The 15,892-nt window shown below is 36.4% G+C and overlaps 1 protein-coding gene across 1 annotated transcript in view; it reads right to left on the bottom strand.

The window, feature by feature from the left end:
• Window positions 1–14,555, bottom strand: part of LOC123546108 (uncharacterized) — a 38,020-nt gene extending 23,465 nt beyond the window's left edge. The window contains exon 1 of the mRNA XM_045332296.2: window positions 13,725–14,555. Coding sequence (XP_045188231.2) covers window positions 13,725–14,258 — 534 coding nt within the window. The 5' untranslated portion in view covers window positions 14,259–14,555. The remainder of the gene's footprint in view (window positions 1–13,724) is intronic.
• Between the last annotated feature and the right edge of the window lie 1,337 nt (window positions 14,556–15,892).

Raw genomic sequence — 15,892 nt, 5'->3', positions numbered from 1 at the left:
AAATTAGAAACTGAAAATGGGTGCAAATGCTTGCAAAACGTATTTGCTGCAGAAGCACTGCTTGAAACTAGTCAGTTGGTTGTCAGGAATAAAGCTCAGCTGCATTTAATGTAGAAATGGCTAATCTGAATATGTTATAAACATCACCAGAAGTTAAATCGAAATGTGTCAGATGTAATCATTACTTGAAGATTACAGCCGGACAGTTCTTCTTTTCACTTACAGTTTGTAGGTGTATACTTGTTACTCAGATTCTATGTACTATCTACAAATTTAGAAACTGAGAATGTGTGCCAATGCTTGCAAAACGTATTTGCTGCAAAAGCAGTGCATGAAACTAGTCAGTTGGTTGTCTGTGGTGCAAGCTGAAATCACATCAAGTAAAATATTTCTTGTTCCGTTCCGTTCCGCAAAATACCATTACCTATATAGCTAATGGTACTTTGCGGAACGGAACGGAACCAAGTCAGGAATAATGCTCAGCTGCATCTTATGTAGAAATGACTAATCTGAATATGTTATAAACATCACCAGAATTTAAATCGTAATGTGTCAGATGTAATCATTACTTGAAGATTACAACCTGACAGTTCTTCTTTTCACTTACAGATTGTAGGTGTATACTTGTTACTCGGATTCTATGTACTATCTAAAAAAAAATAGAAACTGAGAATGGGTGCAAATGCTTGCAAAACGTATTTGTTGCAGAAGCAGTGCTTGAAACTAGTCAGCTGGTTGTCTGTGGAACAAGCTGAAATCACATCAAGTAAAATATTTCTTGTTCCGTTCCGTTCCGCAAAATACCATTACCTATATAGCTAATGGTACTTTGCGGAACGGAACGGAACCAATTCAGGAATAAAGCTCAGCTGCATCTAATGTAGAACTGACTAGTCTGAATATGGTATAAACATCAACAGAAGTTAAATCATAATGTGTCAGATGTAATCATTACTTGAAGGTTACAGCAAGATCAGTCTTCTTTTCACTTACAGATTGTAGGTGTATACTTGTTACTCTGATTCTATGTATTGTCTACAAAATTAGAAACTGAAAATGGGTGCAAATTCTTGCAAAACGTATTTGCTTCAGAAGCAGTGCTTGAAACTAGTCAGTTGGTTGTCTGTGGTACAAGCTGAAATCACATCAAGTAAAATATTACTTGTTCCGTTCCGTTCCGCAAAATACCATTACCTATATAGCTAATGGTACTTTGCGGAACTGAACGGAACCAAGTCAGGAAAAAAGCTCAGCTGCATCTAATGTAGAACTGACTAATCTGAATATGTTATAAACATCAACAGAAGTTAAATCATAATGTGTCAGATGTAATCATTACTTGAAGATTACAGCAAGATCATTCTTCTTTTCACTTACAGATTGTAGGTGTATACTTGTTGCTCTGATTCTATGTATTGTCTACAAATTTAGAAACTGAGAATGTGTGCCAATGCTTGCAAAACGTATTTGCTGCAGAAGCAGTGCATGAAACTAGTCAGTTGGTTGTCTGTGGTGGAAGCTGAAATCATATCAAGTAAAATATTTCTTGTTCCGTTCCGTTCCGCAAAATACCATTACCTATATAGCTAATGGTACTTTGCGGAACGGAACGGAACCAAGTCAGGAATAAAGCTCAGCTGCATCTAATGTTTATTCATTTATTTGTTTTGGGTTTAACGCCGTTTTTCAACAGTATTTCAGTCATGTAACGGCGGGCAGTTAACATAACCAGTGTTCATGGATTCTGTACCAGAACAAACCTGTTCTCTGCAAGTTACTGCCAACTTCCCCACATGAATTATCAGAGGTTGTGGACGAATGATATCAGACACAATGTATTTTATCAAATCGTCACGGAGAACATACGCTCCGCCCGGGGATCGAACTCGCGACCCCGCGATCCGTAAACCAACGCTCGCCCTACTTAGCTAAGCGGGCGGGCTGTATCTAATGTAGAACTGACTAATCTGAATATGGTATAAACATCAACAGAAGTTAAATCATAATGTGTCAGATGTAATCATTTCTTGAAGATTATAGCAAGACCGTTCTTCTTTTCACTTACAGTTTGTAGGTGTATACTTGTTACTCGAAGTCTATGTACTATCTACGAATTTAGAAACTGAGAATGGGTGCCAATGCTTGCAGAAAAACGTATTTGCTGCAGAAGCAGTGCATGAAACTAGTCAGTTGGTTGTCTGTGGTACAAGCCGCTAAAAATATTTCTTGTTCCGTTCCGTTCCGTTCCGCAAAATACCATTACCTATATAGCTAATGGTACTTTGCGGAACGGAACGGAACCATCAAAGAAAAGATCCCATATTCATCTTCCACGTCATTACAATGACTGGCTCTAATTTTCCAGTACTGTCTACAAAGTCTTACCCCTGAAAAGGACATATTTGGTGCAGGTCTTATGAGGACCTACATAGTGCTATGTATGGAAAACTGTTTTAGTTGTTTTGAACCTTGATGGGCTTGACTAGTCGTTAAAGAGTTAGCTCCCTTAAATAGTTTCACGTCATTTGCAATGCTAACCTCGGCGAGTTTATTTTTAGTAATTTAGTCCATTTATGTGGCCCCTTGGTGTAAGTTATTGATCGCGGCCGATGAGGCCGCGATCATTTTGAATAGGACAAGTATATACGTGCTTGGGAAAATATTTCATGATGGACCTGTGAATTCTTTACTTGTGGGTGAAACAGGTCTCATAAGCGTAAATACGACTAGCTTCTACTGATTATAAAACATACCGTACGATTTGTTGTGAATTAACTGTTGTTGTACTTTTAGTAGTTCAACCGCCACCCTTGTTTAAGAGCAACATTTAAAAAACACGTTTTTTTCATCCTCAAGTAATAAGTAAGTAGACTCGCCCAGTTTAATCAATCTAGACGCATACATAGAGCGCTTACTTCACCCGATTTACATTCGGAACATTTTCACGCGTTTCGGACTTTATCGCATGTTTAACATGGGATTTTTGAACCGTCCAAAGATGTTGGAAATGTTTGTCTCATTGCTTATTTTTTTTAATAAAAATGTTACTGCTTTCATTTTCTACCACTTTTTTTCCACCCTTGCCTGAAAAAACAGTAATGAGTTTGTACACTGTTCAGACAATTGTGCTCTGTTGAAATTTAACCAAACACAAGTTTACTTGCATAAACAGAAAGCGTGATATGTCACCATGCGCGGATCCAGAGGGGGGGTGGTTGGGGTGTGTGTGGGGGGGGGGGGGAACCGGGGGTCCGGACCCCCTCTGGAAAATCTTTAAAAAAGGAAAGAAGACAAGAAGGAAAGAAAATGTTTTTCGAAAAAGGCAACATTAGGACTGCATGTAAAGTATATGCGGCTGCTGCTACATACGACCCCGACATAATTCATATTAGTTATCTAAAAGAAACTAAGAATTTTACCTTCAAGAAAGCTTGATTTTATCATTTTCCCCAAATTCAGGTTAGTCCATAAAACTGCCCCAGAATGCAAAAAATGAAGTGCTAAATTTCAAAATTTCCAGGGTGGGGTGGGGGGGGGGGAGGGGCAGGGGATCGGACCCCCTCTGAGAAAATTGGCTGTGTCCGTGCATGGTCACTATACCTGTCCAGTACTGGACATTATGGTAAACGCTTCTTTCCAGCACAAATGACAATTTCGCAACTTCTGTCCGGTTTGTACAAATTTCTGGCCGCGATAAACCATTTGACTTGTGTTTCTTTTTGTTTTTCCACTATAAAATGTGCATGTTTATGTTTAAAGGTAAATTAAGTTGAGCAAATTTCTGCACTATTAGACGCTATATCGCATTATATTATTATTCCTAGCTAAACTCTGTACCGTACGGTATATAAATCGGTCCGGGTCATTAGGTCATAATGCACTAAATGTTACTATAGATTGAATGGTGCTGTTTTAAAAGATTCGGTGTTAAATTACTGTGCTAAATGCTTAACAGACTAAAGGTTTTGTATTATTACAAGTATATTTGTAAATTGTAATGACTTATTTTTGTGAATCTTATATTTGTGATTGGTATGATTTTTGTGTACTTCAGTCAGCATTCAAAGAGTATTTTATACTCAGTCTTTGCAGCATTTTAGTAAGCTTTTAGCAAAGAAATTTAAATTAAACACCCAAAATATAGCATCAAATAATTCAGAAATTTGCTCGTTTTGATTATCCTTTAAACGTAAACATGCATATTTCATTGTAGAAAAACAAAAAGGGTCATTACTTACACATAGGGCCGCATAAATGGACTAAATTTGCCCAGTATAGCAAAGCAAATGGCGTCGAAACAATATAAGGGAGCTAACTCTTCAACGACTAGGGAAGCCCATCGTTTAAAACAACTAAAACCAGAGCATTATGTACGTCTTCTTAAGACCTGCACCAAACATCACACTCCAGAATATAGTAAGAAACAAAAGTACACAACTGAAAGCATACTAAGTAAATATACTTAGTACAAATTCAAATACACATATTCTTTCGCTGCAAATCATCCATGACCTGACCCCCAACGCAAATTGTTACAATAATAATATGTTACAAATAAGGCATGAAAATTACGAAACCACCCGTTATAAATAAAAACTACTATACGGAGTTCCGTTATTATATTATCAATTCACTTAATTGAAGTATTTCACAGTCCTGTTAAAAATAAATTTATCATGTTCCGTTCCGTTCCGTTAAATACCATTACCTATATGGGTATTGGTATTTTGCGGAACGAAACGGAACCAACAAAGAAAGTTATTTCGTTCATGGTTTATCCCATTTAAGTGACAAATATTTCCCCTGAAAAAACGTCCCACAGGTCAGCGCATGCATATTCTTGTGCTGCAAATCGCCTATGAATTGAGAATGACCCTAGCTGCAATGTTGTAAAATATGGCTTGAAAATTACGAAAACATCAGTTATGAATAAAAACTAATATACGGATTTCCATAATATCATATATTAACTCAATTAAATTATTTTAATAGTGTCATTAAAATAAATCTATCCTGTTCCGTTCCGTTCCGCTAAATACCATTACCTATATGGGTATTGGTATTTTGCGGAACGGAACGGAACCAACTTAAAACTGTAACTTCAGTATAATGACCTGCTTTTATTTTGTAAAACTGTTGACAGAAGTTTGCAACACTTTTGACAATTTTTTTTCATTAAAACGCTGTACAAATGAATGCATATTTCTGTACTATAAACCACCCATGGTGTACGTACAGCAACAGTATTTCGTGTCAAAGGAAACGTTTTTGATTTAATCCAAGAAATTAAGTTGAATAAACTACATAGATATGCTTCCATAGTTATTATACAGATCTAATTCGGTTCCTGCGACGTTTCTGCGGGTACGTGTTTTAGTTATGTGTTAAGGATTTAATAATATTCGACTCGTATATTATTTAATCAAGTAAAATGAACACTGTCGTTTTTTCAACTTACTTGATGAAGATATTTTATTACATATTTAAATAAAAAAAATCACAGAAAATATGAAACCTGTAAGGCCTAAAAATGTTACTTGTTTCCGCTAACGGCTCTGAAAAAAATAGGGTAGGTAGGTAGGCAAACTTTTGTTTGTTTGTTTGGCCATTAGACCATGTGAGAACTACTTGAAGTTTCTTGTTAATATCCTCTCTTAAACTTTATTCAGTATGTAAAATTTATTTAAGTGTTCCTTTATTATAAAAGATAATTAAAAAGAACATATTTGTACTAGTGTTACGCTGCGTGTGTAACGTAAAGTTTCTTTGGGGATTTTTTTTAGCTCAAATTCTGTTTTTCGAATATTTATTTGTTTGTCTAACTTAAGTCCGCTTAATTGAGGGAATTAGCAAAATCCAGATTCTGTTTTTTTCTTTTATTCAGTTTTCAACATCAATATATGGATATCCACATAATAACAATAATTTCTATAAACACAATTAAATTAATTAAAACTTTCTAATTATCTAGTCGGATATCTCGACATGAAACACAGAAGTATATGTCCTTCTTATTTCGTAGGTAAAAATCTTCTGATTTTCTGTTATCATTGAGTTTTTATGAGTTTCATGACAACAATAAAATTAACCAATGATATTGCAGGAAACCTACATGTCTCCTAGCAAAAAATCTCGCATATCGCGATACCTAGTGAGATTTCACGTGATTTCACGGGGCCAGGGACCTTTGTCTGCGTGTCAAAAGATTATTATCTTACAGATATAAAGATTATGTAATAAAATGCAATAAGTCTATTAACAGACATTTAAAAGCAATTACTTTGACACTGCAAGATTTTATCAATCTAGTAAGATATAAAACATTTCTATAATGACAGCATGTAAATTTTTTGTTCTTTTAAGATTATTCACAAAATTCGAGTTTTTACATATACAACTATTTTTAAGCATTTTAAAACAAATTATTCGACCGTTGTTTAACACTAATGTCACTGCATGACATCACCCCCGCGTCTATTTTTTTCACTCCCGTGAAATGAAATATAAATAATATACATATGTTTATTATAATATTTTTTTAGAAATTATCATGCAATTTACTGAATCTTAACACTGCTATCAAAAAGGAAGATTTTTTTTATACATTTGAACTATAATTTCCAGTCCTTGTAATTTTAAGTCGATACACCAACTATAAATATTTGTTATCTCCTGACATAACCACGTCCTCTTTTATTGTAATTCCAGTTTTTGCCAGTATTTCTGCCTTTGTTTAGATCACAGTTTCGTTCTTTAACACAATTAACATTCTTGGCTAACTCGGACACAGTTTCTGTCAATTTCTGCAACTGTTCTTCGTGATTCCGTCTTACGGATATGTAATGGTAGAAATACTGCATTAGTTGCTCACTGGCCGATCCTTTGAAGCGATTCCCTGTATCTTCATGTAACCAGAGAAGGAGTGTCTCTAAATTGTCATCTTGTTTCTTATATGACTGACTGACCGCCTCAATGTCTTCTTTCTGAGACTCGTTTTGTTGAGACGCCAGTTCCAATTTCAGTTCTGCTACACTGGACTCCATCTCAGCTGTAGCATTCCTCAGCTTTTCATTTTCCGCGATTAGTACCTCCTTTTCTCGGTTGATCTCGTCAAGGGAATTTCTTACTTTGTCCAGTTCCTCCTGCGTTTGTTTAGCAAGTATGCTTGCGTTCAGACATTGTCGTTTTCTCGATCCATTACGTTGAAGCAGGGATGTATTCGTTATACAACTTATGAAGAACATGTCGTCTTCCTCATGGAATGGAAATACCAATTCCATTAGTTTTCGGTTCACAAATTCTGTCATTCGTAGCCTGTCTCGTACTTGCTGTCTTGCTGATTTTGTGATGGTATTTCGCACTCTTTTTGCCGAGCAGGTTCTAGCGAAATGTTCTTGTTCCAAACATTTATTGCACATAGCGGACAGCGCGCGGCACTTCTCATATATGTGTGTAAGTCCACACCGCGTACACACGACACTATGTTTGGTTTTGTCATTCCTATTAATCCATTTGCTCTGTTTACGGAGTTCCGGTTTATGTCCATAAATATTCATCTTTACAGCTAGAATTATCTCCACCTGTTTCTGAATTCACAAGTTCGAAATTTTTTACGTGTAGATGCACTCGCTTTTGTGATGGTACCAAGAAAGTCAAGTGAACATAGAAGCTCCTTGTACCCGGTTTCTAGCACCAAGTGTAACGCTGCGTGTGTTACGTGAAGTTTCTTTGGGGATTTTTTTTAGCTCAAATTCTGTTTTTCGAATATTTATTTGTTTGTCTAACTTAAGTCCGCTTAATTGAGGGAATTAGCAAAATCCAGATTCTGTTTTTTCTTTTATTCAGTTTTCAACATCAATATATGGATATCCACATAATAACAATAATTTCTATAAACACAATTAAATTAATTAAAACTTTCTAATTATCTAGTCGGATATCTCGACATGAAACACAGAAGTATATGTCCTTCTTATTTCGTAGGTAAAAATCTTCTGATTTTCTGTTATCATTGAGTTTTTATGAGTTTCATGACAACAATAAAATTAACCAATGATATTGCAGGAAACTTACATGTCTCCTAGCAACAAATCTCGCATATCGCGATACCTAGTGAGATTTCACGTGATTTCACGGGGCCAGGGACCTTTGTCTGCGTGTCAAAAGATTATTATCTTACAGATATAAAGATTATGTAATAAAATGCAATAAGTCTATTAACAGACATTTAAAAGCAATTACTTTGACACTGCAAGATTTTATCAATCTAGTAAGATATAAAACATTTCTATAATGACAGCATGTAAATTTTTGTTCTTTTAAGATTATTCACAAAATTCGAGTTTTTACATATACAACTATTTTTAAGCATTTTAAAACAAATTATTCGACCGTTGTTTAACACTAATGTCACTGCATGACACTAGTTTCAGGGGTGTTAGCAGAATAAAACAGAAATCCTATAAAAAATTCCCTTCCAGAACTGTACGTTGCAAAGCAGAGTTTTTTTTCTGACAGAGATTTATCACTTTGGATACACATAGAAATATAAATGTTTAGAATTGTAAATTTAGTACATGTATTATATGTTTCTGTAAAGAAATCTTCTCATGAACTATATACAGTACAGGTATAATAAATCAGGCCATCAGAAATATCTACATGGTATTACCCTTGTGGTTTCGGATAGGTTCAATGTTCTTTCTCCCATACTTTTGCTTGTATATAGTGAGTAAATGCATTAATACAATCTATGAATTGATATTATTAAGAACAGAACTGAATTTTTGTTGAAGTGTTCTTGTTTGCTCACCTGAGCCAAACGCACAAGGTTAGCTATTTTGATCGCTCACCGTCGTCCGTCCGTCTACACTTTCCTTTAAACAACATCTCCTCCTAAACCATCAGGCCAATTTTAATGAAACTTCACAGGGATGTTCCTTCGATCGTCTTCTTTAAAAAATATTCAAGGAATTGAATTCCATGTAGATTTCTTCTTGCCATAGCAACCGAAAGGAAAAACTTTAAAAATCTTCTTGTCCAAAACCACAGGTCATGAGCTTTGTTGGGTTTAACGTCGCACCGACACAATTATTGGTCATAAGGCGACATTCCAGCTTTGATGGCGGAGGAAGACCATAGATGCCCCTCCGTGCATTATTTCATCACGAGCGGGCACCTGGGTAGAACCACCGACCTTCCTTAAGCCAGCTTGATGGCTTCCTCACATGAAGTATTTAGTATTTAGCATCATCTAGTGCTCCTCTACCAAGGTTGTTCAAATTATAGTGGTTCTGTACCAAGGTTGTTCAAATTATTCCCCTAGGGTCAAATATGGCCCCGCCCTGGGGGTCACATATGGTTTACATAGACTTATATAGGGAAAACTTTGAAAATCTTCTTGTCCAAAACCACAAGCCACATTTGGCCTGCGGTATCATCTAATGGTCCTCTATATAGATTGTTCAAAATATGCCACTGGGATGAAAAGAGGCCCCGTCCCGGGGGTCCCACGTTTTACATAGACTTATATAGGAAAAAAACTTAAACATTTTCTTGTCTGAAACCAAACGACCTAGACCTTTGATATTTAGTATGTAGCATTGCCTTTTGGTTCCCTACCAAAATTGTTCAAATTAGGCCCCTGGCATGAAAAGAGGCCCCGCTCTGGGGGTCTCAAGTTTTACATAGACTTACGTAGGAAAAAACTTTTAAAAATCTTCTTGACCGAAAATTCAAGGCCTAGGCTTTTGATATTTAGTATGTAGCATTGCCTAGTGGCTCTCTAACAAGATTGTTCAAGCTATGCATCTGGGGGGAAAAGAGGCCCCGTCCAGAGGGTCATATAGTAATCCTCAAGTAATGATTCCATCTGACACATTATGATTTAACTTCTGGTGATGTTTTTAACATATTCAGATTAGTCATTTCTACATAAGATGCAGCTGAGCTTTATTCCTGAATTGGTTCCATTCCGTTCCGCAAAGTACCATTAGCTATATAGGTAACGGTATTTTGCGGAACGGAACGGAACAAGAAATATTTTACTTGATGTGATTTCAGCTTGTACCGCAGACAACCAACTGACTAGTTTCAAGCACTGCTTCTGCAACAAATACGTTTTGCAAGCATTTGCACCCATTCTCAGTTTCTAACTTTTTTAGATAGTACATAGAATCCGAGTAACAAGTACACACCTACAATCTGTAAGTGAAAAGAAGAACTGTCAGGCTGTAATCTTCAAGTAATGATTACATCTGATACATTATGATTTAACTTCTGGTGATGTTTATATCATATTCAAATAAGTCATTTCTACATAAGATGTAGCTGAGCTTTATTCCTGACTTGGTTCCGTTCCGTTCCGCAAAGTACCATTAGCTATATAGGTAATGGTATTTTGCGGAACGGAACGGAACAAGAAATATTTTACTTGATGTGATGTCAGCTTGCACCACAGACAACCAACTGACTAGTTTCATGCACTGCTTCTGCAGCAAATACGTTTTGCAAGCATTGGCACACATTCCCAGTTTCTAAATTTGTAGATAGTACATAGAATCTGAGTAACAAGTATACACCTACAAACTGTAAGTGAAAAGAAGAACTGTCCGGTGTAATGAAGTATTTCGACCCCCATAGAATAATGACCCCCCGGTCATTATTCTATAGAAAAAGTGACCCCCCGGTCATAGTATTATGACCTCCAGATCATAGTACTATGACTCCCCCACGTGAAGTAAACTTAACCTCACGAAGAATATTGATTCCCATAAAAAACGACCCCCGGTCATTTGGTCAAATTTAGTGATATCTCGTGTATCTAAGGCGTAATTGCTGCATTTTATGCCCCCGAGGGGGGGGGGGGGGGGGGGGGAGGGCATATAGATTTGCCCTTGTCCGTCCGTCCGTCCTTCCGTTTGACCATTAGCCCCAGATACAATCACTTGACACAGAAATCAGAGCATTCCGCAACGGGAAAAGGGATTCTATTTCTAGACGCTATATCTTGGTGTATACATTTTTTTTTCAGGAAAATAACAATTCACAATACGTTCACAAAACACACCAGTGTCAATAATCCCTGCAAACTTCGGTATGAAGTAATTCTTCAGAAGAAAACTGCACAAGAAACTGCTAGCATAGAACTTAGTATTAATAGAAGTTGCAATACTTAGCAGTGGCAGTAAAGTACGGTAGCGGCAACAATAGAAAGTAGTAGTAGTAGTAGTAGTAGTAGTAGTAGTAGTAGCAGTAGCAGCAGCAGCAGCAGCAGAGGAATAAGTGACAGCAACAACAGCAGCAGTAGAAGAAGAGGTAGATGTACAAGACGTATTAGTGGAAGCAGGTATAGTAGTATCAGCAGTAGCGGTTGTAGTAGTAGTAGTAGTAGAAGTAGTAGTAGTAGTAGTAGTAGTAGTAGTAGTAGTAGTAGAAGTACATGTAGTAATAGCAGTAGAAGTAGCGGCTACAGTAGTAGCAGTACAATCAAAATGTTAACTATTGGCAATGGAGGGTATTACAGTTGTAGATCGAGTAAAATTGTCCGTTAGGTTTGGTGGGGATCACTTTTTAATAGATATTATCGTCGAAAGTCTATTTAGGAGCCCGTGTTTTACACGGAAAGAGTGACTTTTTTAAATAGAATAATGTCCGGGAATCGATATTGTATGAGAGTTCGAATGTAGTAATTTCGGTAGTGAGTATTTTACATGGAAGGAGTCACTTTTTCTATAGAATAATAACCGGGGTCGTTATTCTATGAGATTCGAAGGGAGTCATCTTTAGGGAGTCAGTATTTTACTTGGAGGGGTCAGTTTTTCTATAGAATAATGACTGGGGGTCGTTATTCTTTAGAGTTTTCAAAGGGAGTCAGTTTTGTTATAAGGGGAGTCAATATTTTACAGGAAAGGAGTCACATTTTCTATAGAATAATGACCGGGGGTCGTTATTCTATGGGGGTCGAAATACCTCATTACACCGGCTGAAATCTTCAAGTAATGATTACATCTGACACATTATGATTTAACTTCTGGTGATGTTTATAACATATTCAGATTAGTCATTTCTACATTAGATGCAGCTGAGCTTTATTCCTGACTTGGTTCCGTTCCGTTCCGCAAAGTACCATTAGCTATATAGGTAATGGTATTTTGCGGAACGGAACGGAACAAGAAATATTTTACTTGATGTGATTTCAGCTTGTACCACAGACAACCAACATACTAGTTTCAAGCACTGCATCTGCAACAAATACGTTTTGCAAGCATTGGCACCCATTCTCAGTTTCTAATTTTTTTAGATAATACATAGAATCCGAGTAACAAGTATGCACCTACAATCTGTAAGTGAAAAGAAGAATTTTCTTTCGGTAATCTTGGAGTAATGATTACATCTGACACATTACGATTGAACTTCTGGTGATGTTTATAACATATTAAGATTAGTCAGTTCTACATTAGATGCTGCTGAGCTTTATTCCTGACTTGGTTCCGTTCCGTTCCGCAAAGTACCATTAGCTATATAGGTAATGGTATTTTGCGGAACGGAACGGAACAAGAAATATTTTACTTGATGTGATTTCAGCTTGTACCACAGACAACCAACTGACTAGTTTCAAGCACTGCTTCTGCAACAAATACGTTTTGCAAGTATTTGCACCCATTCTCAGTTTCTAATTTTTTTTAGATAGTGCATAGAATCCGAGTAACAAGTATACACCTACAATCTGTAAGTGAAAAGAAGAACTGTCAGGCTGTAATCTTCAAGTAATGATTACATCTGACACATTACGATTTAACTTCTGTTGATGTTTATAACATATTCAGATAAGTCATTTCTACATAAGATGCAGCTGATCTTTATTCATGACTTGGTTCCGTTCCGTTCCGCAAAGTACCATTAGCTATATAGGTAATGGTATTTTGCGGAACGGAACGGAACAAGAAATATTTTACTTGATGTGATTTCAGCTTGCACCACAGACAACCAACTGACTAGTTTCATGCACTGCTTCTACAGCAAATACGTTTTGCAAGCATTGGCACCAATTCTCAGTTTCTAAATTTGTAGATAGTACATATAATCTGAGTAACAAGTATACACCTACAAACTGTAAGTGAAAAAAAGAACTGTCAGGCTGTAATCTTCAAGTAATCATTACATCTGACACATTTCGATTTAACTTCTGGTGATGTTTATAACATATTCAGATTAGTCATTTCTACGTAAGATGCTGCTGAGCTTTATTCCTGACTTGGTTCCGTTCCGTTCCGCAAAGTACCAATAGCTATATAGGTAATGGTATTTTGCGGAACGGAACGGAACAAGAAATATTTTACTTGATGTGATTTCAGCTTGTACCACAGACAACCAATTGACTAGTTTCGTGCGCTGCTTCTGCAGCTCATACGTTTTGCAAGCATTGGCACCCATTCTCAGTTTCGAATTCTGTAGATAGTACGTAGAGTTACAATTATATTGATACAGCTACAATTAAACTGTAAGTGAAAAGAAGAACAGTCTTTATTTGTCACTAACATGCGCCTATAACCAGGACAATGAATCGAATGCAATAGGTTATTTTTTATCAGAGATGGTGGTCTGATTAGTTTGAAAGCATTGTTTTTTTCATTTTGATTATACCCCCGTTGGGTGCCTCTTAACTTGTTCCGTTCCGTTTCGTTCCGTTCCGCAAAGTACCATTAGCCATATTAAGTACTTACTTCTTTCGCGATCTGCTCTAAGTGGGCAGGAAATTCGAAGTTGTTACAAATGATACTGAGGATTCCAGAACAGTCTGTTTCTTCGGCAGTCGTCTTGTCCGCATATCCACTGATATTGATGAAGCATTTTGCCACCTCCCAAGGTTCAGATGACCACTTGCAGATGTCCGTGTTTGACCAATTAGGATCACGATAACGATTTGATTTAACGATTTCGTCATGAATTGCGCCACAAAAGTTGTTTGGGCATGGAATTTGATTTTTCTTCAGACACAGGCATTTTTTCATTCCTAATGGACATAGTTTCGGTGACCCCTTTGTAAATGTGCATGTGTGAGCTGGTTGTAGTGTTTCGAGTTTACAAGAGGTGCACTTGACACATGGCCCTGTTTTCAAAAAGTCCGCGTGTTGTTTATTTACTGTGTCTACCACGTACTTTGTTACGCCATTTTTCACATATTTTAACCCAAGTCCCCGTTTTATCCAATTTTTGTACAACTCATCTCGATCACTAGAAGAGCTTGCATTCGACATGCTTGAAACATAAAACTTTGTGTTTTCTAAACGCTTTATTCCAACAACTATTTATTCATCTTACCGTTCCAAATTTGCCGTACCTGTTCCTGTTTCAAACTGTCATAAACTGCTGTATTCAAGTGCTTTAAACGGTATGAGATATTTCAACTGATAAGGTAAAGCTGAGTCACTCAGAAATGACATAAACATGTAACGATATATCCGATCAATTATATTAATGTCGCCCGACAAAAAAAGATGGTGTCAAATACCTTCTGCGTTAGGCTCGTAACAGATAAAACAGTTTATAAACAAGATCAGAGATCGATATGCAGTTTTCACACAATATCATATATAAAAACAGAGGTTAAAAATGTTCATGCAAATAACGAATGCAAATCTTATAATATTTGGAATTTGATTTTTACCAAGTTGTATCCTCTTTTCATTTGATCTTTTGTAGCATATTTACTTACAAAGAAGTTTAGTCACAAAAATTGAGTGCAGTACATAGTCTAAACTTACAGAAGAGCATTAGTGCCTTGTGTATGTTATTTATTAAGTTACTAAGTCGAAATTTCAAGTGAATATCTCGAAATTTCGAGTTACTAAGTCGAAATTTCGAGTTACGTATCTCGAACTACAATAGTTTACGTTGATATATAAGTCCTGGCCAAGTTGAGGTACCTGGTGTATCCATCGGGTAGCCCTACAGGCTCATATACATGTAATTAAGATGACCGGGCAGTGTTTGCTCATAAAAATATCACTATTTAAACCATGTTTAAGTCTGGAAGATTTTCGACCTAGTTTGAGCCCATATGGCAATGAGATAGCCTACATGAACGTGTAGTTATGACCAAGATCGGGTGCCTGGACAGATCTAGATTTTGCGGAGAGGTCATACCAGGTGACCGGGAAGTATTGACACTTAGAATATTTTACTTTTTTGATCATATCTGGAAGGTTTTCGACCTAGTTCGAACCCCTACCACCTGAACATACTATACACGTAAATGAAGGTATATATCCTGGATATATTTTGAAATCTGGAGTAGCTCTAGAGGCTATGGTAGGTCATACATTGATGTATGGTAGTATATGTTCAAGTTCCTACATATTGGGTACAATATATGGATGTGTAGATAGATGATTCTACCGTCCATTACATTTTTGGACTTTGACAGACGGGCAGACGTTCAAATTTTGCGGATAAAAGGGCAAGATACGTAACTCTATATATATCTCAATATATATATATATATATATATATATATATATATATATATATATATATATATATATATATATATATATATATATATATCAGTCCGGAGTTATATCTCGGACATGGTTTGATAGAATTCAATAACGCATAGTAGAAATGTTAAATGCTCTAGGAAATTGTGGCCCTGCAAGTTTCAGACAGATTGCTTGAAGAAAACGAGATTTATAGCCATTTTTATTCAATACGTTTCATAAATAGTGCTTTATTCTATTTTTCTGTACGTCCGAAGTCATGTCTTAGACATACTTTGAAGGATTTCAGTAAAACATCGTACTAATGTTAACTGTACCCTGCAACATCCAGCGAAATTGATTCAGGAACACATGAGTTATGGTCCTTAATAATTATATAATGCTTACTATAG

Source organism: Mercenaria mercenaria, chromosome 9 (assembly GCF_021730395.1).
Source record: "Mercenaria mercenaria strain notata chromosome 9, MADL_Memer_1, whole genome shotgun sequence".
Taxonomy (NCBI): domain Eukaryota; kingdom Metazoa; phylum Mollusca; class Bivalvia; order Venerida; family Veneridae; genus Mercenaria; species Mercenaria mercenaria.
Note: the sequence above shows the minus strand (reverse complement) of the source record. Positions and strands in the feature narration are given on the sequence as shown.